This window comes from Eptesicus fuscus, chromosome 25, assembly GCF_027574615.1.
Source record: "Eptesicus fuscus isolate TK198812 chromosome 25, DD_ASM_mEF_20220401, whole genome shotgun sequence".
Lineage (NCBI taxonomy): Eukaryota > Metazoa > Chordata > Mammalia > Chiroptera > Vespertilionidae > Eptesicus > Eptesicus fuscus.
In genome coordinates this window covers 1,383,342-1,409,470 of record NC_072497.1, presented here as the reverse complement: position 1 = coordinate 1,409,470, position 26,129 = coordinate 1,383,342, and the positions used below count along the sequence as shown (strand labels likewise).

Sequence of the window (26,129 nt, the reverse complement as noted above, 5' to 3'; positions counted from 1 at the left end):
GCACAGGCCCGGGTTGTGGGCTCCATCCCCAGTGTGGGGCGTGCAGGAGGCAGCTGATCCGTGATTCTCTCTCATCATTGATGTTCCTCTCTCTCTCTCCCTCTCCCTTCCTCTCTCTGAAATCGTTACAATTATATTTTTTAAAAATCAATGGGAAAAATATCCTCGGGTGAGGATTAAAAGCAACAACAATAAAAAACAGTGGTGGCCCTGACCAGTGTGGCTCAGTGGATAGAGCATCAGCCTGCGGACTGAAGGGTCCCGGGTTCGATTCTGTCAAGGGCATGTACCTTGGTTGCGGGCACATCCCCAGTGGGGGGCGTGCAGGAGGCAGCTGATTGATGTTCATCTCTCATCGATGTTTCTAACTCTCTCTCCCTCTCCCTTCCTCTCTGTAAATAAATCAATAAAATACATTTTAAAAAAGAAAAAAAGAAATGTGTGTGTGTGTGTCTTTTTTGTTTTGTTTTGTTTAGTGAAACTAAAGGAAACTATTTTAATCTTCCCGATCATGCTGAGGTTTTCACAATCCGGCTATTTTTAACTGAAGCCATCACAAAGCAGGACCGTGGTCACGTGAGAATGTTCCGGAAACCGAAATCATTGCAGCCGCAGGAAGCGATGATGCGACGTGTGTTTGGAAATGTTCTAAAGTGACTCCGAACCACTCGGACCTGCCTAAACACAGCATGACTAAGTTATTTTGGGGACTGTGGCTTTTTATAGATGCGGGGGCGGGCGGGGGGGTGAGGGGTGGGGGGTATCTTTGTCTGTTTACTTCTCCAGCATCAAAATTAGGAGAAAAGATGAAGAAATCGGGGCTGTTGCAAAAAAGAAAAATATCGCTGTAGCTGCTCACGGCTCCACGGTGCTGCGAGCTGCTTACACGTGTCACATTCTGTTCCCCTTTCGTGGTGATGTTGCTGGAATTGCTCTCCTGGCCTGAACCGATGGGGTTGTGCTCTTTTATCGGGAATACAGACCGTCATTCCCAGCCTCGGGCTGGTCACGCTGGGATGGCCAGGATTGCTTTTATTTTTCATTTTTTATATATACACTGAGCGGCCAGATTAATACATATATATTAGAGGCCCGGTGCATGAATTCGTGCATGGGTGGGGTCCGGCCAGCCTGGCCAGGGGGAGGGGACATGGGTGGTTGGCCGGCCTGCCTGCTGGTCGAACTCCTGGTCGAGGGGACCATTTGCATATTAGCCTTTTATGATATAGGATATACACTGAGTGGCCAGATGATTATGTGTTCAGAGATCATCACCATCTGGCCACTCAGTGTATGTTTTTATTGATTTTGGAGAGGAAGGGAGAGGGGGAGAGACGGAAACATCCATGATGAGAGAGAATCACGGATCGGCTGCCTCCTGCATGCCCCACACTGGGCATGTGCCCTGACCGGGAATCGAACCCTGACCTCCTGGTTCCTAGGTCAACGCTCAGCCACGGAGCCACGCCGGCCGGGCCAGGTAGCTCGGTTAGTTGGAGTGTCGTCCCAATACACAAGGTTGTGAGTTCGATCCCCAGTCAGGGAACATACAGGAACAACCAGTGAATGAGTAGAACAATAAACCTCTCTCTCCCTCTCTCTCTCAAATGAAAGAAATAAACAACGTACACACCTGGGCTTCACCACAACATGGCAGAGTTCAGAGAAGCGGGCTGGAGACCCGTTTCAGCGTTTTGTAAAGAAGCACCAACATTCTGCGTTAGGGACTCGGCTTTTATCTGTCTACCTATTCCTACATAATAAAAGGCTAAGATGCAAATCGACCCTTACACCCTCGCACAAGACGGCCGGCAAGGGAGGGTAGTTGTGGGCGATCAGGTCTGCAGGGGAGGGCAGTTAGGGGTGACCGAGTTGGCAGGGGAGGGCAGTTGGGGGCGACCGAGTCGGCAGGGGAGGGCAGTTAGGGGCGACAGAGTCGGCAGGGGAGGACAGTTGGGGGCGACCGAGTCAGCAGGGGAGGACAGTTGGGGGCGACCGAGTCAGCAGGGGAGGGCAGTTGGGGGCGACCAGGCTGGCAGGGGAGAGCAGTTAGGGGCAATCAGGCCAGCAGGGGAGGGTAGTTGGTGGCGACTGGGCTGGCAGGGGAGGACAGTTGGGGGCAACCGGGCCAGCAGGGGAGGGCAGTTGGGGGCGACCAGGCCGGCAGGGGAGGGCAGTTGGGGGCAACCGGGCCAGCAGGGGAGGGTAGTTGGTGGCGACTGGGCTGGCAGGGGAGGGCAGTTGGGGGCAATCGGGTCAGCAGGGGAGCAGTTAGGCATCGATCAGGCTGGTAAGGGAGTGGTTAGGGGGTTATCGGGCAGGCAGGCGAGCAGTTGGGAGCCAGCAGTCCCGGATTGTGAGAGGGATGTCCGACATCCCCTGAGGGGTCCCAGACTGGAGAGGGTACAGGCTGGGCTGAGGGACAACCCCCCTCCATGCATGAATTTCGTGCACTGGGCCTCTAGTCCAATATAATAAAAGGCTAATATGCAAATTGACCAAATGGCAGAACTGAACAACCAAAGTGTGATATGCTAATGATATGCTAATGATATGCTAAGGCTGCTCAGCTGCTTGCGATGACATGCACTGACCACCCGAGGGCAGACAGTCAACCGGTCGACCAGTCTCTGTGATGTGCACTGACCACCAGGGGGCAGATGTTCCGACCAGTAGGTTAGCTTGCTGCTGGGGTCTGGCCAATTGGGACTGAGCAAGATGGGCTGGACACACCCTGGACCCCTCCCATGGCCCCTCCCCGGCTCGATCGTGAACCGGTGGGGTCCCTCAGCCTGGCCTGCGCCCTCTCGCAATCCGGGACCCCTCAGAGAATGTGGGAGAGCCGGTTTCAGCCTGATCCCACAGGCCACTCCCCTCGGGAGGGCGTCAGACACGGGGCTCATGGCTGGCGAGTGCTGCTGCAGCAGAGCGAGCCTCTCCTGCTGGGGACCGATTGGGCGTGAGCCTGCGGCAGGCACAGTGGGGCCGGGACGAGCCAGAGCGGCAGGGTGGAGCTGCAGGAGGCGTTGGACTGCGGGTTTCGGCCCAATCCCTGCAGGCCACCCAGAGGGACCCCACCCATGCACGAATTCATGCACCGGGCCACTAGTCTTAGGTAAAAAAGAAAAACAGGACTCCCAGTTACATAAGCTTCACACCCCACCTAACCATTGTGGTGGGCTAGACATTTTTTAAAAAATATACACTGAGTGGCCAGATGATGATGATCTCTGAACACATAATAATCTGCCCACTCAGTGCATATCCTATATCATAAAAGACTAATATGCAAATGGTCCCCTAGACCAGGAGTTCGACCAGCAGGCAGGCCGGCCAACCGCCCATGTCCCCTCCCCCTGGCCAGGCTGGCCGGACCCCGCCCATGCACGAATTCATGCACCGGGCCTCTAATATATATACATATATATATATATATTATATATATAATACATATATATAATATATATATATAATATGTTATATATATATAATATATATAATATATATGTTATATATATAATATATATGTATAATATATATATATATATTATATATATATATTATTAATATATATATATTATACACACACACACACACACAAACACACTGAGTGGCCAGATGATTATGCGTTCAGAGATCATCATAATCTGGCCACTCAGTGTGTATTTGCATTGATTTCAGAGAGGAAGGGAGAGGGAGAGAGAAACATCCATGATGAGAGAGCATCATCAATCGGCTGCCTCCTGCACGCCCCCCACTGGGGATCGAACCCGCAAGTCGGCTTCAATACAGTCCTGTAGGGATCCACGACTGTCTGCATTGACCTGAGGGGAAACTGAGGCCGGGGGAGGGCAGGTCCCATACCCAGGTAGAGAGAGCCATGAGCTGTAACTGCCCTTCTGACTGGGAGTGCAGACACACACACACACACACACACACACACACACACACACACACACGCGGCAGGCCCTGCAGCCGGCGAGCGTCGGGACACAAGGGCTCCGAGGCCTCCGTCTGCCGGCCCACACGGAGACCATGACCCCGGCGGCCGGGCTGCAGACCCGTCCACACACGACACATCTTTCAACAGGACACACGAGAGGAGAACACAGGCCAGTGCGTGGCACGGAGCACAGCAGGGCAGGCTGTCCAGTATCTCCCGTGTTTCCCGGGGACGGAGCGGGCGCCGGGGGAACATCTGGAGCAACAATGGGGCGTGTGGGCCGCGTGGGCCGCGGAAAGGGCCAGGGACGAGGCGGGAAATCGCCGGCCCGCCACGCTCCGGTCTCCCACGCGCCTGCACTCACCAGGCCGGACACGAAACGCTTTCTTTTTTCCTGGGGAGAAAGTATTTTCTACACGATCGCTCCATTCCCAATTGGCCCCGTCACATCCACATGCTTTTCTCTCCTTTATTCCTTTTAAATATGTTTTATTGATTTATTTACAGAGAGGAAGGGAGAGGGAGAGAGTTAGAAACATCGATGAGAGAGAAACATCCATCAGCTGCCTCCTGCACGCCCCCTACTGGGGATGTGCCTGCAACCAAGGTGCATGCCCTTGACCGGAATCGAACCCGGGACCCTTCAGTCCGCAGGCCGACGCTCTATCCACTGAGCCACACCAGTCAGGGCTTTTCTTTTTTCTTTTTAAAATATATTTGTATTGATGTCAGAGAGGAAGAGAGAGGGAGAGAGAAACATCCAGGATGGGAGAGAATCCTGGATCGGCTGCCTCCTGCACGCCCCACCCTGGGGATGGAGCCCACAACCCGGGCATGTGCCCTGAGCGGGGATCAAACCCGGGACCTCCTGGTTCCTAGGTTGACGCTCTACCCCTGAGCCATGCTGGCCAGGCCTAAACACTGGATTTTTCCCTCAGACAACAGAAACCCAGTAAGAACGCGGTAAAGCTGACTCAGATAAAAATCAGCATTTTTATTTTTACTTTTTGGCCACGGGGATCGGTTACCTAATATGGCAAGAAACGGACTGTCCGGGGAGCGAGGTGGCCCGCCCCTGGCCTCAGCCCAGAGCCGGCGCTCGGCCTTCCCAGGAAACAGGCGATGGTTGAGCAAGTCCAGTTTCCATGAAGTCACCTTCCAGGCGGACACGGGGCAATAGGCCATCTTGCCCTGGCCAGTGTGGCTCGGTGGATAGAGCGTCAGCCTGCGGACTGAAGGGTCCCGGGTTCGATTCCGGTCAAGGGCATGTACCTTGGTTGCGGGCACATCCCCAGGAGGGGGTGTGCAGGAGGCAGCTGATGGATATTTCTCTCTCATCGATGTTTCTAACTCTCCCTCCCTCCCCCTTCCTCTCTGTAAAAAAAAACACCTCAATAAAATGTATTTTCTTTTTAAATAAGCCCTAGCTGGTGTGGCTCAGTGGATAGAGCATCGGCCTGCGGACTGAAGGGTCCCGGGTTCGATTCTGGTCAAGGGTACATGCCCGGGTTGCAGGCTCGATCCCCGGGGGAGCGGGGGACGGGGGGCGGGCAGGAGGCAGCCGATCCATGATTCTCACTCATCATGGATGCTTCTATCTCTCTCTCCCCCTCCCCTTCTCTGAAATCAATGAAAAGATATTTTAAAAAAGAGAGAAAGTCTCTCTCTTCTCCCCTCCCTTCCACTCTCTCTCTGAAAAAGTAAATCCACGGGGAAAATGTCCTCGGGTGAGGGATAACAGACGAACACAAGGCAGCCATGCCCGCCCCACATCCTGGCACCTGGGCGGGCGCCTGCCCCTCCCCCGTGGACGCTGCTCCTGAGCCAGGCGGAGCCCTCCCACGAGGTAGAGGGAAGGAGGGCACGGGAGTGCGTCGTGGCTCCCTGTCGGGGACGAAGGAAGTGCAGCGAGATGTGCCAGCGCCCCCAGGGGTGCCCGCACCATCTGGGCCTCTCAAGCAAGGAGGTGGGATGGCAGGTGGGAGCAGAGCTGCTAGGCCGCCCCCTGGTGGCCGCTCTCAGGAAGTGCAGCCACCTGTGCCTGGACCAGGATCCTGACCCGAGACCCTGACCCCGGACCATGACCCCAGACCATGACCCCGGACCATGACCCCAGACCATGACCCCAGACCACAATCCTGGACCATGACCCCAGACCACAATCCTGGACCATGACCCCAGACCACGACCCCAGACCATGACCCCAGACCACAATCCTGGACCATGACCCCAGACCACGACCCCAGACCATGACCCCAGACCACAATCCTGGACCATGACCCCAGACCACAATCCTGGACCATGACCCCGATCCACGACCCCAGACCATGACCCCAGACCACAATCCTGGACCATGACCCTGGACCATGACCCCAGACCATGACCCCAGACCATGACCCCAGACCATGACCTGGCCGAAGGCTGTGACCCCAGGCCTGGAGCATCCATGGGCTGGGGCGAAGCGCTCACTCGGGGGCTGGGGAAGCCGCACCACGGAGTGGGGACCAGGGCCTGTGAGTCACGCAGGGGCCTCTGGCCAGAGCCCTCGGACCGGCCTGCCTGGCTCCCCTCCCCCCCCCCCTCGAGTTATCACCCAGCATCTGGGCTGGGACTCTCAGGAAATGAGTTCTGAGCCTTGGGAGCAGCTGGGACACCCGCCGGCGATGAGGGAGGGAATGCGCGTCCCGGCGGGCAGCCAGGCATGTGAGGAATGATGGACGCGTGATGAACCGAGCACCGAGAAGATAAAGGAGATTTGGGCGGGGAGCGGGCAGGGGAGGAATCCGCTCACTCCCTTTCCACCTCCTTGCTCACTTCGCCCCTACGCTGAGCCAGAAAGCCACCCCGATTCTCCGCAGGGAGGAAGTGCTGAGAGAAACAGAGGGAGAAAGAAACATCCCCCGCCCCTCCACGTGCCCCGACCGGGGCCCCGCCACCTAGCTATGTGCCCTGACCAGGAACTGAACCCGTGACCTTTCGGTTCACAGGCTCCAACCCAGTGACCCACACCGGCCAGGGCCGGCACCTCCCTCCTTTTAGCAACAGCGCCCCCATGGCCGCCAGGGAAGCCCCTCTCCCTGGCCTGGGGGTCCTGGGCCCCGAGTGGGGAGGCTGCCCCCACCCCTGCAGGGACGCCCTGGCCACCGGGCAGGGGCCGGACAGGCGGGCGGAGGGGGCCGGGGACGCCAGCCCTGGGGTACTTGCCATACACCTTTGTCGTCACGAGGAGAGCCTGCCTGAGACGGAGCCCTGCCCGGGAGGGGGTAGCGTGCACCCCAAAGAACTGAAAGCGGGGTCCCCGAAGAGGTATCTGCGGTCCCCACGTTCCCTCAGCGTCGCTCACAGTAGCCAAGACACGGAGACCACCCCGGAGCCCACGGACAGAGGAACGGCTGAAGAAGATGCGGTCCGTGCCGGGGTGGAATATTACTTAGCCCCAAAAAAGGAGGAGAGCCTAGCCTTTGCTGCGATACCAATGAACTTCCACGCCCTTCTGCTCGGCGATGTGAGCCGCCACAGAAAGACAAGTCCCGCGTGATTCCAGTTCCATGAGAGACAGAAAGCAGCCAGGGGGCGGAGCGCAGAGGGGTGGGGGCCAGGGACTGGGGGCGGGGGGAGACAGGGATTGGTGCTGAGAAAGTATGAAGTCCCGTTTTCAGAATGAATACGGTCTAGAGTGAGCGACAGCCCCGTGCCTACAGCTAACGAGTCAGTAACGCTCACTTACAAAGTGCCAAGAGGATAGAGGCCTCATCTACACTAATAAAAGAGAAATCTGCAAATTGACCATACCTCCGCGGTGTCCACCAGCCAATCAGGCGTGAGTATGCAAATGAACCCAACAAAGCTGATGGGTTCATTTGCATACGCAGGCATGGAGCAGCTGGGCAGGGCGGGACGCCTGCTATGAGGGGGAAGGAGGGGGGCGGAGGGAGCTACAGGAATGGTGCTCCAGCCAGAACGGAGAAGACTGAAGGCTCTGGCCAGAGCGAAGATGGAAGGCAGCGGCCATAGCGAAGGCCTGGGTCCCGGGTGCTGGAGGAAAACCGGTGCCAGCAGACAAGGGAAGGAAGGACTATTGCACAAATCCTTGCACAAATGGGCCTCTAGTGTAGAAAAAAGGAGGGAGGGAGGAAGGGAGGGAGGGAGGGAGGAAAAAAGAGGCACAAAAGCCCTAGCTGGTGTGGCTCAGTGGATAGACCATCAGCCTGCAGACCAAAGGGTGCTGGGTTCGATTCCTGGTCAGGCCACATGCCCAGGTTGCAGGCTCCATCACTAGAGTGGGATGTGCAGGAGGCAGCAAATCCATGATTCTCTCTCATCACTGATGTTTCTCTCTCTTTCTCTCTTCCTCTCTGAAATCAATAAAAATCTATACTAATAAAAGGGTAATATGCTAATAGACCGGACATCTTCCGGACGTCTTTCCGGACAAAGCTATGGTGGCAGGGGCCGAGGCAGAGGCAGTTAGGGGCGATCAGGCTGGCAGGGGATGGCAGTTAGGAGGCGATGTGGTCGGCAGGGTGGGCAGTTAGGGGGCAATCAGGCCGTCAGGCAGAGTGGTTAGGGGTGATCAGGCAGACAGGCAGGCGAGCGGTTAGGAGCCAGCCATCCTGGATTGCGAGAGGGACGTCCGACTGCCGGTTAAGGCCCCATCCTGCGGGATCGGGCCTAAACCGGCAGTCGGACATCCCCTGAGGGGTCCTGGGTTGGAGAGGGTGCAGGCCGGGCTGAGGGACCCCCCCTCCCTCCCTGCACGCTCTCATGCACCAGGCCTCTAGTATGACAATAATCATGAACGAGGCACATAGGAACACAAGGAAATTTCTGGAGGTGCTGGGTCTATTTGTCCCTCAATTGTGGTGGGTCTCGCCCCCTGGCTGGGCCTGGAAGGAAATGCGCCCGGGACAGGGGAGTGTGAGGGACCCCCGTCCCCCATCGAAGGCTTCAAGTCGTCTCTGGGGATTTTTTTAGTCCATGTTTTTATGACACGTTTTTATGACATGTTTTTATGACACGGTGGCTGCTTACGGAGCCCTGTCCTGAGTCCCAGCGAAACCCGAGGCCTGTCCCGGAGGCGGCCTCGCTGCCGGGCGGCCACATCGCGACCCAACGGCTCCGAGGCGGGCCGGTCCTCCCTCCGCCCCGAGGACCCGGTCCATGTCCCCCATCCACCATGTCCTCCTCAGAGCAGCCCGCCTCCCTGCTCCCCGTCCACCGGCTCCGGCCGCCACGGCCACGATGCCCCACCCAGCGTCCACTCTTGTCCGAATGTGGGCCGTGCTGCCCTGCCCCGCTGCCAGACACACGGACAGTTCCCACGGACAGCAGTGCCCGCCCGGCCCTGGGAGCCGCTGAGCTAAGCTCTTGGCCCCTGACCACCCCCTTCCCCGGCCACCCGCCCAGCTGGCCCCCTGACCGGGTGTCCGGAACCACATCCTGTGGTCGAGATGGACCGCGGGGCACGAGCCAGCAGTTCCTGGGTGAGCTCACTTCCCCGCCGCACCCTCCCGGGTCACACTCCCTTGGGCGTGGCCTTCTCCAGGGCACCGCTCTCATCTGATTTATTGATTTACGTATTTATTTTAAAATCAAGTGTATTTAAAGCCCTGGCTGGGGTGGCTCAGTGGGTAGAGCGTCGGCCTGCAGACCGAAGGGTCCCAGGTTCAATTCCCGTCAAAGGCACGTACCTCGGTTGCAGGCTCCTCCCCAGCCCGGGCCCTGGTCGGGGATTGTGCAGGGGCCAGCCCATCCATGTGTCCCCCTCACGTTGATGTTTCTCTCTGTCTCTCCCTCTCCCTTCCACTCTCTCTAAAAATCAATGGGAAAATATCCTCAGGGGGGGGGGGGATTGAAAAAGAAAAAAATATATCCTATATAATAAAGAAGTGATATGCAAACTGACCGTCACTTTAACACACAAGGATGGCCGTCCCCATGTGGACGCAAAATGGCCGCCACAAGATGGCCGGCAGGGGAGGGCAGTTGGGAGGGATCAGGCCTGCAGGGGAGGGTAGTTGGGGGGGGGGGGAAGACCAGGCTGGCAGGGGAGGGCAGTTAGGGGCAATCGGGCCGGCAGGGGAGCAGTTAGGTGTCCATCAGGCTGGCAAGGGAGTGGTTAGGGGGTGAACAGGCTGGCAGGCAGAAGCGGTTAGGGGTGATCAGGTAGGCAGGCAGGCAGGCAAGCGGTTGGGAGCCAGCAGTCCTGGATTGTGAGAGGGATCCCAGATTGGAGAGGGTGCAGGCTGGACTCTGGGACACCCCCACTCTGTGCACGAATTTCGTGCACCGGGCTTCTAGTATATTTATAAGCATCAAAGTTTTTTATTTTTATATAGATAGATAGATAGATAGATAGATCTTTTTTATGTCAGAGAGGAAGGGAGAGGGAGAGAGAGAAACATCAATGATGAGAGAGTGAATCATGGATCGGCTGCCTCCTGCACGCCCCACACTGGGGATGGAGCCCCCAACCCAGGCATGTGCCCTGACCGGAATCGAACCCTGACCTCCTGGTTCCTAGGTCGACACTCAGCCACTGGGTCACGCCGGTCGGGCTCTCTGATCTGTTTAATCGTCGAGGTTTTACACGCACGAGGAGCTCAGGGCCAGGCCACATCCCCGATCCCGGGAGGCAGACACGGAGGTGAGACGCAGCCCCCTCCCCCCCTTTTCTACCAACACGGCCCACGTCACCGCCATCGCTCACAATCACCTGTGCGTCGGCCACGTTCACCCACCTCTGACTTGGCCTTAGCCTAAAGGGGTGGTGGGCTGGATTGCGTCCCCCCCAAATCCACATGTAGAAGCCCCAACCCCCGGGACCTCAGAATGGACTGTGCTGGGACCGGGCCTTTCTTTACAGAGGGATGGAGGTTCAAGCTGGGCTCCCGTTTTTATTAGCTTCCTGTGGTTGTCTGTCACTCACACACAGGTGAGTGCTGGGGGGCTGCTACCCCACTTTTCTTTTCTTTTTTTCACACTAGAGGCCCGATGCACAAAATCCATGCAAGAGCAGGCCTTCCTTCCCCCGGCTGCCGGCTCCAACTTCCCCCTGGCACCCGGGACCCGGGCTTCCCTCGCAGCCCCAGCTTCGTCCAGACAATCGTCCGGAAGGATGTCCAGAAGGATGTCCAGTCTAATTAGCATATTATGCTTTTATCATTATAGATATTTTCATTGATTTCAGAGAGAAAGAGAGAGGGAGAGAGAGACAGAAAGATCCATGATGAGAGGGAATCATGGATTGGCTGCCTCCTGCACGCCCCCCACTGGGGATCTAGCTCAAAACCCAGGCACATGCCCTTGGCCGGAATCGAACCCGGGACGCTTCAGTCCGCAGGCTGACGCTCTATCCACCGAGCCACACCAGCGAGGGCTACTAGCTCTGAGGCTTTCACTTCTGTTTTGTACACTGTAGGTGTGTGTTTGTGTGTGTGTGTATGTGGGTGTGTGTGTGTGTGCGTGTGTGTTTTTAAATAACACGTATGTTACTATAGCAGAACTGACTGCATTTAAATGCTTTCACAGGGCTTGGCCGGCGTGGCTCAGTGGTGGAGCATCGACCTATGAACCAGGAGGTTACGGTTCGATTCCCGCTCAGGGCACATACCCGGGTTGTGGGCTCCATCCCCAGTGTGGAGTGTGCAGGAAGCAGCCGATCAGTGATTCCCTCTCATCATGGATGTTTCTCTCTCTCTACCTCTCCCTTCCTCTCTGAAACCAATAAAGACATCTATTTAAGGGCTTCAACAGGGAACTTCATCTTAGGCACCTGAGGCTTGGGTATTAAAATGCCTGGCACCAAGATCACAAAGAGTCACGTACAGGAGGCACAGACCTCATTACAGAGCATGTAGTTCCGACTAATCTGCAGCAACAGCGCCTCCTTATGGCACCCATCTCTAATTGCAGGTAAAACGAGGGAGGGGAGAGTGATCTATCCCATTCTAATAAAATCCTAGTATGCTAAGTGTCCGGTCGTCTGTCCAACCAATCAAAGCGTAATATGCTAATGAGATGCTAAGGCCGCTCAACCACTCCCTATGACGTGCACTGACCACCAGGGGGCAGACAGTCAACTGGTCGCCCAGTCGCTATGACGTGCACTGACCACCAGGGGGCAGACGCTCCAACTGGTAAGTTAGCTTGCTGCTGGGGTCCGGCCAATCGGGACTGAGCAAGTCAGGCTAGATGCGCCCTGGAGCCCTCCCGCAGTCCCTCCCCGGCCCCGATCGTGCACCAATGGGGCCCTCGGCCTGCCCTGCACCTTCTCGCAATCCGGGACTCCTCGGGGGATGTCGGAGAGCCGGTTTCGGCCCCATCCCGCAGGCCAGGCCGAGGAACCCCCCACTGGTACACGAATTCGTGCACCGGGCCTCTAGTTAAAAATGAATGAAAATGAATTTTTGCAACACGATAGGGCCCGTGAGCCTGTTACACAAGCCAAGTCAAATACACCCCCACACACACACCTTCCGCAGCTGCCTCTCACCTGCAGCTTCTTAAGCCGTTTCTTGAAAGAAACCTGAGTCGAGGGTCCCTCAGTCCCACGGGGAGGGAAGGGGGGAGGCGGGGAGGGAAGGGGGGAGGCGGGGAGGCGGGGAGCCCCACTGACCTGTCATGGAGTTCTCCGAGGTGCACAGCTGCTCTCGCAGCTTCTCCACGTCGTCGGGGTGCACCTGCTCGTACAGGGTGCTCCCGAACCACTCGGACTGCGGCTGGTTCAGCACGGGCGTGACGGAGTCCGACACGTAGATCACCCGCCCCGTCTCGGCCGCCACCACGAACAGAAACCCGTCGGCCGCCTCCAGGATGAGGTGTTTCAGCTCCTGGGAAGGGAAGGCCCTCGTCAGGGAAAAGCAGGCCCCCCCCTTCGCCCCCCCCCCACCCCCACCAACTTGTTTTTTTTCTTTTCTTTCTTTTTCATGTATTCGTATTGATGTCAGAGAGGAAGGGAGAGGGAGGGAGAGAAACATCCATGAGGAGAGAGAATCATGGACCGGCTGCTTCCTGCACGCCCCACACTGGGGATCGAGCCCACAACCCGGGCCTGTGCCCTGACCGGGAATCGAACTGGGACCTCCTGGTTCAGTGGTCGGCAAACTCCTTAGCCAACAGAGCCAAATACCAACAGTACAACGATTGAAATTTCTTTTGAGAGCCACATTTTTTAAACTTAAACTTCTTCTAATGCCACTTCTTCAACATAGACTTGCCCAGGCTGTTGTATTTTGTGGAAGAGCCACACTCAAGGGGCCAAAGAGCCGCATGTGGCTCGCGGGCCGCGGTTTGCTGACCACTGTCCTGGTTCATAGGTTGATGCTCAACCACTGAGCCACACCGGCTGGGCCAAATCGGTTTTCTTATTGGCAACCTTCAACATTTCCTCAGAAATTTCTAATATCCACATAGTTTTGGAAACTCTGATAATGTTTTTAAGAAGTTATTTTGCTTTAAAAAAAATTTTTTTTGGTAATTTATTGACTTGAGAGAGAGAGGAAGAGATGGAGGGGGAGAAAGAGAGAGAGATTGATTTTGTTGTTCCACTTATTTGTACATTCATTGGTTGATTCCTGTATGTGCTCTGACTGGGGATCGAAGCGGCCACCTTGATGTACTGGGACAACGCTCTCATCAACTGAGCTACCTGGCCAGGGTTTGATGGCTTCTTTTTTTAAATATATTTATACTAGAGGCCCGGTGCATGAAATTCATGCATGGGGGCATCCCCTCAGCCCAGCCTGCACCCTCTCCAATCCGGGACCCCTCAGGGGATGTCCGACTGCCGGTTTAGGCCCAATCCTGGGGATAGAGCCTAAACCGACAGACATCCCTCTCATAATCCAGAACCACTGGCTCCTAACTGCTCACCTGCCTGATCGCCCCTAACTGCCCCCCCTTGCAGGCTGGTCACCCCCAACTGCCCCCCCCACCCCCGCCGGCCTGGTCACTCCACGCAGCCTGCTGTATGGTTGATACTGTTACTGTGATGGTGTCCCGGATAATTTGCATATTCCTCTATTATTAGTCTAGATCAGGCGTCCTCAAACTGCGGTCCGCGGGCCACATGCGGGTGTTTTTGCCGTTTTGTTTTTTTACTTCAAAATAAGATATGTGCAGTGTGCATAGGAATTTGTTCTATAGCTATTTTTAAACTATAGTCCGGCCCTCCAACGGTCTGAGGGACAGTGAACTGGCCCCCTGTTTAAAAAGTTTGAGGACCTCTGGTATAGATTGATTGCAGAGAGGAAGGAGAGGGAGAGAGAGAAACATCCATGATGAGAGAGCATCATGGATCGGCTGCCTCCTGCACGCCCCCCGACTGGGGATCGAGCCCGCAACCCGGGCACGTGTCCTGACCGGGAATTGAACCCTGACCTCCTGGTTCATAGGTCAACCCTCAACCACTGAGCCATGCCAGCTGGGCCAAGATCAGCTTGCGTAGGACCCTCTGCAACACAGATGAAGGGCCCGCTGCCTGGGGCCCTGCCCAGCGTCGGTCCCCAAGGACTAGAACCCGTGGCCCTGCTGGTGAGGGGACCTGGGGGGCTTCCTGAGGGTCCCTGTGCCCGTGACGGGGTCGGACTCCGCCACCCCCGCCTGGGAACCGAGGGCGGAAGTGGGCGTGGAAGGAAAGGGTTAGTGGGTGCGTTTCTCTTGCCCCGCACGTCCGCCTTGTGTGTGTCCCGGACGCTGACATAACCCACAGGACGGGGTCAGCGTCTTCATTCCCAGCTGTGGGCGCACCCTCCCGACAGGAAGGACGGGGGACGTCGGCACAGGGTGCCTGGGAAAGGAGACGATCCCGCCGCTGGGCGAGGAGGCGGGGGCTCACGCCGCCATTCAGGTTTCCCAGCCTCCTCCCGTGTGCTGCCCGTGGGAAGGCCTCCGGGGACAGAGCCTCACGCTCAGACGCCCCACCGACCATCTCCTCCTCCCCGTTCCTGTCTCCCGGGAACACGGCGCCCACGACCAAGGTCCCTCGCCTGCCCGGAAAGCAGAACTGCCTTTGACCCCGGCCGGTGTGGCTCAGTGGCTAGAGCGCCGGCCTGCAGACTTGAAGGGTCCCGGGTTCGATTCCGGTCAAGGCCACGTGCCCAGGTTTTGGGCTCGATCCCCAGTCGGGCGGCGTGCAGGAGGCAGCTGATCTGTGATTCTCTCTCATCATGGATGTTTCTCTCTCTCTCTCTCCCTCTCCCTTCCTCTCTGAAATCAATAAAAATATATTTAAAAAGCAAGAGCCCTAGCCAGTGTGGCTCAGTGGATAGAGCATCACCTTGCGGACTGAAGGGTCCCAGGTTCGAGTCCGGTCAAGGGCACATGCCCGGGTTGTGGGCTCGATCCCCAGTGCGGGAGGGGGGGGGCATGCAGGAGGCAGCCGATTGTGATTTGCTCTCATCATTGATGTTTCTCTCCCTCTCCCTCTCTCTCTGACATCAATATATATTATATATTTTTAAAGGCCCAGAGGAGCCACACAAACAGAGGACCCAGGCTGGACCCCCAGCCCCTGAAGGGCCCGTCCCGGTGAAGAGCGAGGACGGAATGTGTCCACCGGTCCGTCCTCCCTCCGCCCTGAGCCCCACGGCCCCCGACGGAGCTCGGCCGGCGGCCGGCCCGGCCTGCCCCGGGGACACGCAGGGCGGGCACCTGCTCGGTGAGGAAGGAGGGCTTGTAGGCGCCGTCGGTGGACTTGTTGCCGGTGCCGCGCATGGACTTCATGTGGGACACGGCCATGCGCAGGATGGTCAGCTTGTCGGGCTTGCGGGCCAGCGCGCTGCAGGTGGGCACCATGTCCGACAGCTCCGTGATGTACTGCGTCATCTTGTTCCGCCGCCGCCGCTCGATCTCACTGTGGTTCTCTCTTCCCAGCAGGAAGCAGGCGGTGGGGGTGGGGGGAGAGAGAAGCGTCAGACCGGGCGGGGTTGCCAGGCAACAGGAGGGAGCTAGAAGCCAGACCTGGCGGGGTTGCCAGGCAACAGGAGGGCGGGAGAAGCGTCAGACCTGGCGTGGTTGCCAGGCAACAAGAGAGAGAAGCGTCAGACCTAGCGTGGTTGCCAGGCAACAGGAGGGAGGGAAAAGCGTCAGACCTGGCGTGGTTGCCAGGCAACAGGAGGGAGAAGCGTCAGACCTAGCGTGGTTGCCAGGCAACAGGAGGGAGGGAAAAGCGTCAGACCTGGCGTGGTTGCCAGGCAACAGGAGGGAGGGAGAAGCGTCAGACCTAGCGTGGTTGCCAGGCAACAGGAGGGAGGGAAAAGCGTCAGACCTGGCGTGGTTGCCAGGCAACAGGAGGGCACAAGCAGCCCATTGGTGACACCAATAGATGGAGGAGGAGCAGGGACCGTCCCTGAACACACACTGGGCAGAGCGGCTCCCTGATTCCCAAGCGAGCTTTGTGGGGGTCTTGGGGGGGGGGCTCCCTGACATGCGAGAGCTTTGTGGGGGTCTCTGGGGGGACACAGGCTCCCCGACACCCGAGAGCTTTGTGGGGGTCTCTGGGGGGGGCACAGGCTCCCCGACACCCGAGAGCTTTGTGGGGGTCTCTGGGGGGGGGCACAGGTTCCCCGACACCCGAGAGCTTTGTGGGGTCTGGGGGGGGCACAGGCTCCCCGACACCCCAGCGACGTTGCCATGAACCTAGGGACTTTGCAGGAGCATCAAGCATTCAGACACTGTCCCTGCGGCCGGCGTGGCTCAGTGGTTGAGCGTTGACCTAGGAACCAGAGGTCAAGGTTCGATTCCGGTCAAGGGCACATGCCCGGGTTGCGGGCTCGATCCCCAGTAGGAGGCGTGCAGGAGGCAGCCGATCCATGATGCTCTCTCATCATGGATGTGTGTGTCTCTCTCTCCCTTCCTCTCTGAAATCAATTTAAAAAAACGAATCCCCTTCTGCTGGCAGGAGACAGCCGGAAGCTGACTCCACACCCCTCGCCTGGGGCAGCAGCCACGGCCACGGCTAAGCCACCAGGTGTGGGTCGGCCTCAGACGTGTCCCCAACTCTGAGCAGCTCCATCAACTATCCCACAGGCCAGAGTCCGGTGGCCGGCTCCTACACACTCAACATAGGGGAAGCCCGTCTGTCTCTCTCATTTTTTAAAAAATATATTTTTACCGATCTCAGAGAGAATAGGAGAGAGAGAGGGAGGGAGAGAAACATCCATGAGGAGAGAGAATCATGGACCGGCTGCCTCCTGCACACCCCCCACTGGGCATCGAGCCCACAACCCGGGCATGTGCCCTTGACCGGGAATCGAACCCTGACCTCCTGGTTCCTAGGGCGATGCTCTAACCACTGAGCCACCCTGCCCGGCTCTCTCTTGCTTAACCTGTGGGGGATGAGCAGAAGCCGCGCTGTGAAACGGGCTCGGACGGGCTTGGGGAAGAGCAGCTGGGGGTCGAGGCGTCCCCTCCCTCCCCGCGGGGACCTCACTCAGCAGCTCTTGGTCACCCCGCGGGGCTGGCTCATCACCGACACTGACCCCGGAGGTCGAACCAACATCGCTCCCCAGGCCTCTTCCTCTTTCTGTCCCTGGACCCCCGCAGCCAGCACGTCCTGAGTGAACACGCTCGCTCCGGAATGTTCTCTCAGCGGGGGCGGGGGGAAGGGGGTTGAACCAGAAACACTGAGAACCATTGTTTTGCCATCCCGGGGAGAGGGGCGGGGGTCTGGGGGAGGCGTCACGCAAAAGGCACGGTCAGTCCTGGCCGGGTGGCTCAGTGGGTTGGAGCGTCCATCATCTCAGGCACCATAGGGTTGTGGGTTCGATTCCCGGCCAGGGCCCGAGCCTGGGTTTTGGGTTTGGTGCCCCCGCCCCGGGGCAAAGCAGGAGGCACCCGGACAGTGTCTCTCTCATCGACGTTTCTCTCTCTCTCGCTCGCTCTCCTCCCCCCCACCCCCACCTGCTTCCACTCTCTCTAAAAATCACCGGGTGAGGATTAACAAGAGAGAAACCCCCTTAACGTGCACAGACCCTGCTCTGGAAAAGCCACCAGAGGGACTGGCGTGTCGCGGAGCGGTGGAGCGTCCGGGCGGGGACGTGGAGCGGCTGCGGCCCACTTCCTGTCACCGGCCCGCGCGAGGGCCAGGTGTGGGGGCCAACCACGGGCAGCGGCTTCGCCGGGGTGGAAAGACGTGTAAACTGCAGGGGGCGTGCGGGAGGCAGCCGGTCCGGGATCCTCTCTCATCGTGGATGTTTCTCTCTGCCTCTCCCTCCCTTCCTCGCTGACAACAAAAATATATATTTTTTAAAAGACATTTCGATCCGTGCGCATCCCAAGGAGGGGCTGGCCGGCGACTGGCTTCTCCGAGTCACGTAAACTCACCTGGAGAACTTGCTGGGGCCTTCGCCGTCTTCATCGTCAAAGTCCATCCTGAAAAGCCAAAGGTCACAGGTGAGCAAGGTCAAAGGTGCGCAAGGTCACGGGTGTGCAAGGTCACAAGTGAACAAGCTCACAAATGTGCAAGGTCACAGGTGAGCACCCTCACAGGTGCGCAAAGTCACAGGTGCATAAGGTCAAAGGTGCGTAAGGTCACAGGTGCACAAGGTCACAAGTGTGCAAGGTCAAAGGTTCACAAGGTGACAGATGAGCAAGGTCACGGGTGCACAAGGTCATAGGTGTGCAAGGTCACAGGTGAGCAAGGTCACGGGTAAGGTCACGGGTGTGCAAGGTCACGGGTGCCCAAGGTCAGGGATGCACACAGTAACGGGTGAGCATGGTCACGAGTGTGCAAGGTCACGGGTGCACAAGGTCACAGGGGAGCAAGGTCACGGGTGTGTAAGGTCACAGGGGAGCAAGGTCATGGGTGTGCAAGGTCACAGGGAAGCAAGGTCACAGGGGAGCAAGGTCACGGGTGTGCAAGGTCACAGGGAAGCAAGGTTACAGGTGCGGAAGGTCACATGTGTGCAAGGTCACAGGTGAGCACCCTCACAGGTGGGGAAACAGTCTCTCTCCCTGACCATCACACAGGTTCCAGACAAGAAAAGGTCAAATGAAAGGTCATCCGAGTGACAGCGTTCATTACACGGCTGGGCCCGTGTGCAAACGTGGAGGAGTTCCCATCAGCGTCCCCCGGGGGGCGCTACCGCGGACGCTTCGGGCTGTGTCAGAAGAATCCATGCTCCCCGTCTCCCCCCATCGTGGGGGCACTGCTCCCCCACATCGCTTACTCTGCAGCGAGATTTCCCTTTTTACTGAACTCTGTGTCGCATTCACAGAGTACCAGCACTCAAGGGGCCGGGCCGGCCTGGCTCAGGGGCTGAGCGTCGACCTAGGAACCAGGAGGTCAGGGTTCGATTCCCGCTCAGGGCACAGGCCCGGGTTGCGGGCTCCATCCCCAGGGTGGGGCGTGCAGGAGGCAGCCGATCCATGATTCTCTCTCATCATGGATGTTTCTCTCTCTCCCTCTCCCTCTCCGTTCTCTCTGAAATCAAAAATAAATAAAATAAAATAAATAAAATGAAAACCACAGGCCTGCCACTGGGAGGGACGGAGGTGCCCCCGACCACGCAGCTGGGCATCGGGCACCAGCCAGGAGCTGCCGAGAGCCTGCGTGATGGGGGAGCGGCCGGATGCAGGACTTGCTAAGTGAGGTAGAGCCATCCCCTGGCCTTGCTGAAAGTCACCGCTGGGTCCTGCACAGCCCAGCCGTGGAGCCACAGCGCCACCTGGTGGCCATCCCGGGAACTGTCACTAACATTTCAGGGTTCAGGGGAAAGAAAAAAAAAAAAGAGATGGAATTCTCAAAACTCCTAAAAGGATCTGGGGGCAAGCACTGGGGCCAAACCTCAAGCGGGTGTGGGAGGCAGAGTTATCTTTAAAATGTCTTTGAGCTCTCCCTGGCCGGTGTGGCTCAGTGAATAGAGCGTCGGCCTGCAGGCTAGAGGGTCCCAGGTTCGATTCTGGTCAAGGCACATGCCCCAGTTGTGGGCTCGATCCCCAGTGTGGGGCGTGCAGGAGGCAGTCGATCCATGATTCTATCTCATCGTGGATGTTTCTCTCTCTCTCCCTCTTCCTTCCTCTCTGAGATCAATAAAAATATATTTAAAAAATAAAAAATGAAATAAAATGGCCCTGGCTGGTTTGGCTCAATGGATGGAGCGTTGGCCTGTGGACTGACAGGTCCCGGGTGGAATTCCGGTCAGGGGCACGTGCCCGGGTTGTGGGCTTGGTCCCAAGGGGGCATGCGGGGGACGGCTGATTGATGATTCTCTCTCATCATTGATGATTCTATCTATATCTTCTCCCTTTCTCTCTCTGAAATCAATAAAATATTTTAAAAAATAAAAAAATAATAAAATGCCTTTGAGCTCTCCCTAGCTGGTGTGGCTCAGTGGATAGAGTGTCAGCCTGCGGACCGAAGGGTCCCGGGTTTGATTCCGGTCAAGGGCACGGACCTGGGTTGCAGGTTCCTCCCCGATCTGGGCCCTGGTCGGGGTGCGTGCAGGAGGCAACCCATCGATGTGTCTCTCTCCCATCGATGTTTCTCTCTGTCTCTCCCTCTCCCTTCCACTCTTTCTAAAAATCAATGGGAAAATATCCTCGGGGGAGAAACAAACATACATACATACATACATACATAAAGGACCATGAGACTGCCTCCCACCTGCACGTATGATCACACGTGGGCAGCCATCAGATTTGGTCATCGGGCCAGCATGACGCGGGGTGAGCCCAGGACAGACAGCAGGACAAAGACTGTTAACATCCACAAGATGACACCTCCCCCTGGGACCCCAAAAATCTCACTGCCTATTGGCAACACAGAAAAAAACCCAAGTCCTCAGGACACAGTACCTGCCACTTTTTAAAAAATATACACTGAGTGGCCAGATGATGATGATATCTGAACGCATGGACACTCAGTGTGTGTGTGTGTGTGTGTGTGTGTATATATATATATATATATATATATATATATATACACATATATTAGAGGCCTGGTGCATGAATTCGTGCATGGGTGGGGTCCGGCCAGCCTGGCCAGGGGGAGGGGACATGGGCGGTTGGCCGGCCTGCCTGCTGGTCGAACTCCTGGTCGAGGGGACAATGTGCATATTAGCCTTTTATTCTATAGGATATATACTGAGTGGCCAGACTATTATGCGTTCAGAGATCATCATCATCTGGCCACTCAGTGTATTTTGATTTAAGAGAGGAAGGGAGAGAGAGAAACATCCACGAGGAGAGAGAATCATGGATCAGCTGCCTCCTGCACGCCCCACACTGGGGATCGAGCCCGCCACCTGGGCATGTGCCCTTGACCGGGAATCGAACCCGTGACCTCCTGGTTCCTAGGGTGGATGCTCAGCTACTGAGCCAGCCAGCCCCGGCGAGCAAAGACTTTGCCACCCAAGCGGCTGAAGCTTGGGATGACAGGGTGGGGCGGGTGGGAAGGGGGGTTTTGCGGGGGGGGGGAGCCCCTCTCTGGGAGAGCTCTCAGAGCTCACTCTCCCCACCCCGACGAGCAAACAGCAGTTCCCAGCTGCCTGCTGGAGCCGAAAACACGTGGAGGCCCGTCTCTCGTGCTGTGTCAGGATCTTACAAACGCCACACAGGATGCCCACGGCCGAGTTTTTCTTCTCTGGGGCCCGGGTCGCAGCCTCTCCCCGACGGGGCGAGCATGCGAGTCAGCACGCAGGGAAGCCGGTGCCCGGCCACGCGAGGGTGCTTACCCGGAGCGCCGCTTTCCCCCGCGGGCGGGCACGGCCCCGGCCATCCGCACCTGGCCGGCGGCCGCCATGGGCGCGACGGGCAGCGTCACCGATCCGGGCAGGTCTGAGGCCATTTCTGGAATGCAGCAAAGACGAGAGGTTCAGTCAATCCCAGGAAAGCAACTGGGGGGGGGCCTGAGGGCCCCGGAGACCAGACCCCGAGGACCTGGGTCAGGGGGCTGCCCTGACCGTGTCACATAGGGGTATATAAGGGCTCCCCCACCCCAAGCGGTACGCCAGCATTGAGTACAGGCTGTGCAAAGAGCAGCGCGGCTGGTGTTGCTCAGTGGTTAGAGCGTCGACCTAGGAACCAGGAGGTCAGGGTTCGATTCCCGGTCAGGACACATGTGCGTGTTGTGGGCTCCATCCCCAGTGAGGGGCGTGCAGGAGGCAGCCCATCCATGATTCTCTCTCATCATGGATGCGTTTTAAAATATTTTTTTTATTGATTTCAGAGAGGAAGGGAGAGGGAGAGAAACATCCACGATGAGAGAGAATCATGGGTCAGCAGCCTCCTGCACGCCCCCTACTGGGGACCGCGCCTGCAACCAAGGCATGTGCCCTTAGATGGGAGTCGAACCCGGGGACCCTTCAGTCCAAGGGCCAACGCTCTAGCCACTGAGCCACACCAGCCAGGGCCTTCACTGATGTTTCTATCTCTTTCTCTTGCCCTCTCCCTTCCTCTCTGAATTCAATAACAAATATATATATATATTTTAAATATATTTTATTGATTTTAGAGAGGAAGGGAGAGGGAGAGAGAGATAGAAACATCAATGATGAGAGAATCATGGACCGGCTGCCTCCCGCACGCCCCGCACTGGGGAATCGAGCCCACAACCCAGGCATGTGCCCTGATCGGGAATCGAACCTGGGACCCTTCAGTCCATACGCCAACGCTCTATCCACTGAGCCACACCAGCCAGGGCAAAAATATATTAAAAAAAAAAAAAGAGGTAACAGAGCTTAGCAGCTTCCTGAGGGACACGGTCTCCGGGTCACCGGGAGGCAGGTGAGACGTACCGGAGGCCCAGGACATGGGAGAGCCACGCCCGGTACCAAGGATGGGTAACTCAGACGGGCAGACCCACCGAGAGGCCACACCTCGTCCCTCCGCAGAGTCCGGCCCCTGGGCCTGTGTGACCAAGCGGATAGGCTGTGCCCAACCCTCAACGTGGACTCAGAACCCTGACCACAGAGCCCCCGGGCCCTGCATTCACAAGGAGCACAGTGAGCTGGTGACAATGGCGCCCCCACCAGGCAGCTTCAGGAATTACTACTAATTTAAACAAGAAAGTTTGGCATTAGCAGAAGTACCTGTGCCGTGTGTCATTACCTTATATATAAAACTAGAGGCCTGGTGCACGAAATTCGAGCATGGGAGCGGGGTGTCCCTCAGCCCGGATTGCAAGAGGGTGCAGGCCAGGACAAGGGACCCCACCGGTGCACTATCAGGGCCAGGGAGGGACCACGGGAGGGCTCCAGGGCGTGTCCGGCCCATCTCACTCAGTCCTGATCAGCCGGACCCCAGCAGCAAGCTAACCTACCAGTCAGAGCCCCTGCCCCCTGGTGGTGAGTGCACGTCATAGCGAGCCGTTGAGCGGCCTTAGCACATCACTCGCATATTACGCTTTTGATTGGTTGAATGGCTGACTGGACACTTAGCATATTAGGCTTTTATTATATACTAGAGGCCCGGTGCACGAAATTCATGCACGGGGGAGGGGGTGTCCCTCAGGCCAGCCTGCACCCTCTCCAATCTGGGACCCCTGAGAGATGTCCGGCTGTCAGTTTAGGCCCGATCCCTAAATGGGCAGTCGGACATCCCTCTCACAATCCAGGACTGCTGGCTCCCAACTGCTCGCCTGCCTGCCTTCCTGATTGCCCCTAACCGCTTCTGCCTGCCAGCCTGATCACCCCCTAACCACTCCCCTGCCAGCCTGATTGACGCCTAACCGCTCCCCTGCCAGCCTGATTGACGCCTAACTGCTCCCCTGCTTGCCTGGTCGCCTCTAACTTCCCTCCCCTGCCTGCCTGGTCGCCCTAACTTCCCTCCCCTGCCTGCCCGGTTGCCCCTAACTGCCCTCCCCTGCTGGACCAGTAGCCCCCAACTGCGACCACATGGCGGCGGCCATCTTGTGTGAGGGCATGACAGTCAATTTGCATATTGCCTCTTCATTATATAGGATTTCTTATAAGTAAGACAGTTGTTTTTAATCCTCACCTGAGGATATAGTTTTGGTTGATTTCTGGAGAGAATGGAAGGGAAGGGGGAGGGGGAGAGAGAGAGAAACATTGACGAGAGAGACACATCGATGGGTTGCCTCCCGCACGGATCCCTACCAGGGCTGGGGAGCCTATAACCGAGAGACGTGCCCTTTACTGGAAATCGAACCCGGGACCCTTCGGTCCTCAGGCCGACGCTCTAACCACTGAGCCACCGGCCAGGGCGAGACACTTTTTTTGAACAAAAAAAAATGTATTGATTTTTACTTTTTTAAAAATATATCTTATTGAGTTTTTACAGAGAGGGATAGAGAGTCAGAAACATCCATCAGCTGCCTCCTGCACACCCCCCACTGGAGATGTGCCCGCAACCAAGGTACATGCCCTTGACCGGAATCGAACCCGGGACCCTTCGGTCCTCAGGCCGACGCTCTAACCACTGAGCCACCGGCCAGGGCGAGACACTTTTTTGGAACAAAAAAAAAATGTATTGATTTTTACTTTTTTAAAAAATATATCTTATTGAGTTTTTACAGAGAGGAAGAGAGAGGGATAGAGAGTTAGAAACATCAATCAGCTGCCTCCTGCACGCCCCCCACTGGAGATGTGCCCGCAACCAAGGTACATGCCCTTGACCGGAATCGAACCTGGGGCCCTTCAGTCCGCAGGCCAACGCTCTATCCACTGAGCCACACCAGTTTCAGCAATTTATTGATTTTGAGAGAGAGAGAGAGAGAGAAACATCAATGTGAGAGCGACATGTCGATCGGTTGCCTCCCGCACCCAACCCCAAGTGGAGCCAGAGATCAAACCTGCAACCCAGGTATGTGCCCTTCACCGGGAATCGAACCCGCAACCCTCTTGGTGCTCAGCCCGTGCTCTAACCATTGAGCCACACCAGCCAGAAGCCCCTCCCCCCCAAAAAAATCCCTTTTTAAAAAAAATATATTTCATTGATTTTTTTACAGAGAGGAAGAGAGAGGGATAGAGCGTCAGAAACATCGATGAGAGAGAAACATCCATCAGCTGCCTCCTGCACACCCCCTACTGGGGATGTGCCCGCAACCAAGGTACATGCCCTTCACCGGAATCGAACCTGGGACCCTTGAGTTCGCAGGCCGACGCTCTAACCATTGAACCACACCAGCCAGGCGTGCCCCACACACACACACACACACACACAAACACACACACACACACACACACAAAATCCCTTTCTTAAAGTGATCCTCTCCCCTTTCCACCATGACTGGGACCGGGCGGCCGGACAATGAACCGTGACGCCCGAAACCTTAGCGCCAGCTCCCTTCCGACGAGAAACCTGCAATTTTGGGCTGACACGGAGGCTAATGCGTGGTAGGTTCATGAAGCCCCCCAAGACCCACCACTTCCCGAAACAAGTCCCACGGGACACCCCGGCCCTCAAGACTCCGCAGGAGAAGGGCTCTGGGGTCCACAGGCCACCCCCCCTCAGGTATCCCCACGTCCCCCCAAGACCTCCGGGGGGTTCTGGACACGGCAGCTCCCGCAACGCCGATCACCCCGGCGCTCCGTAAAGGTCCTCCGGGCGGAAACCTGTGAAATGTACGGTCTGCACGGCCCAGGCACCACGCAACACGCGTGCCTGTTTTTAAAAATGTTTTCACTGATGACAGAGAGAGGAAGGGAGAGAGAGAGAGAGAAACATCCATGATGAGAGAGGATCACGGATCGGCCGCCTCCTGCACACCCCACACTGGGGATGGAGCCCGCAACCCGGGCATGTGCCCCTGACCGGGAATCGAACCCTGACCTCCTGGTTCGTAGGTCGACACTCAGCCCCTGAGCCGCGCCGGCCGGGCCCATTTTCGTATTTTAAAGCCGCTGCCTCACCCGTGGAGTCCAGACCCCCCTCCCAAGGTGCCGCGCCTGGAAACCAGAACCGGCCGTCGCCTGTTCTCCCAGGAAGTGCAGCCCATGACCCTCACCCTGACCCCTGCCCCATGCACCTGAGGGCTGACCACGTGTGAAAAGGAGAGGGGTCCCGTGGAGACAGACGTGAGCGCATTCTGCTGACCCGAAGGCCGCATGCCAAAACCCTACAAACCCCGCAGAGAGGCATGGCATTCCCAGGGGTGCCAGAGACCACCTGCCGGGTGGGGCAAGGTCATGAGGAGGCCAGGTCACAGAAAGACAAGGTCACAGGGGGCAAGGTCATAGGATAGGGGCAAGGTCATGGGGAGGGTAAGGTCATGGGGAGACAAGGT

The 26,129-nt window shown here is 57.2% G+C and overlaps 1 protein-coding gene across 1 annotated transcript in view; it reads right to left on the bottom strand.

The window, feature by feature from the left end:
* Positions 1–25,895, bottom strand: part of ARNT2 (aryl hydrocarbon receptor nuclear translocator 2) — a 78,186-nt gene extending 52,291 nt beyond the window's left edge. The window contains exons 1-5 of the mRNA XM_054713284.1: positions 25,872–25,895; positions 21,619–21,733; positions 18,269–18,316; positions 15,596–15,809; positions 12,561–12,774 (exon numbers count right to left, since the gene is read on the bottom strand). Of these exons, the coding sequence (XP_054569259.1) occupies positions 12,561–12,774; positions 15,596–15,809; positions 18,269–18,316; positions 21,619–21,731 (589 nt within the window). The 5' untranslated portion in view covers positions 21,732–21,733; positions 25,872–25,895. The remainder of the gene's footprint in view (positions 1–12,560; positions 12,775–15,595; positions 15,810–18,268; positions 18,317–21,618; positions 21,734–25,871) is intronic.
* Between the last annotated feature and the right edge of the window lie 234 nt (positions 25,896–26,129).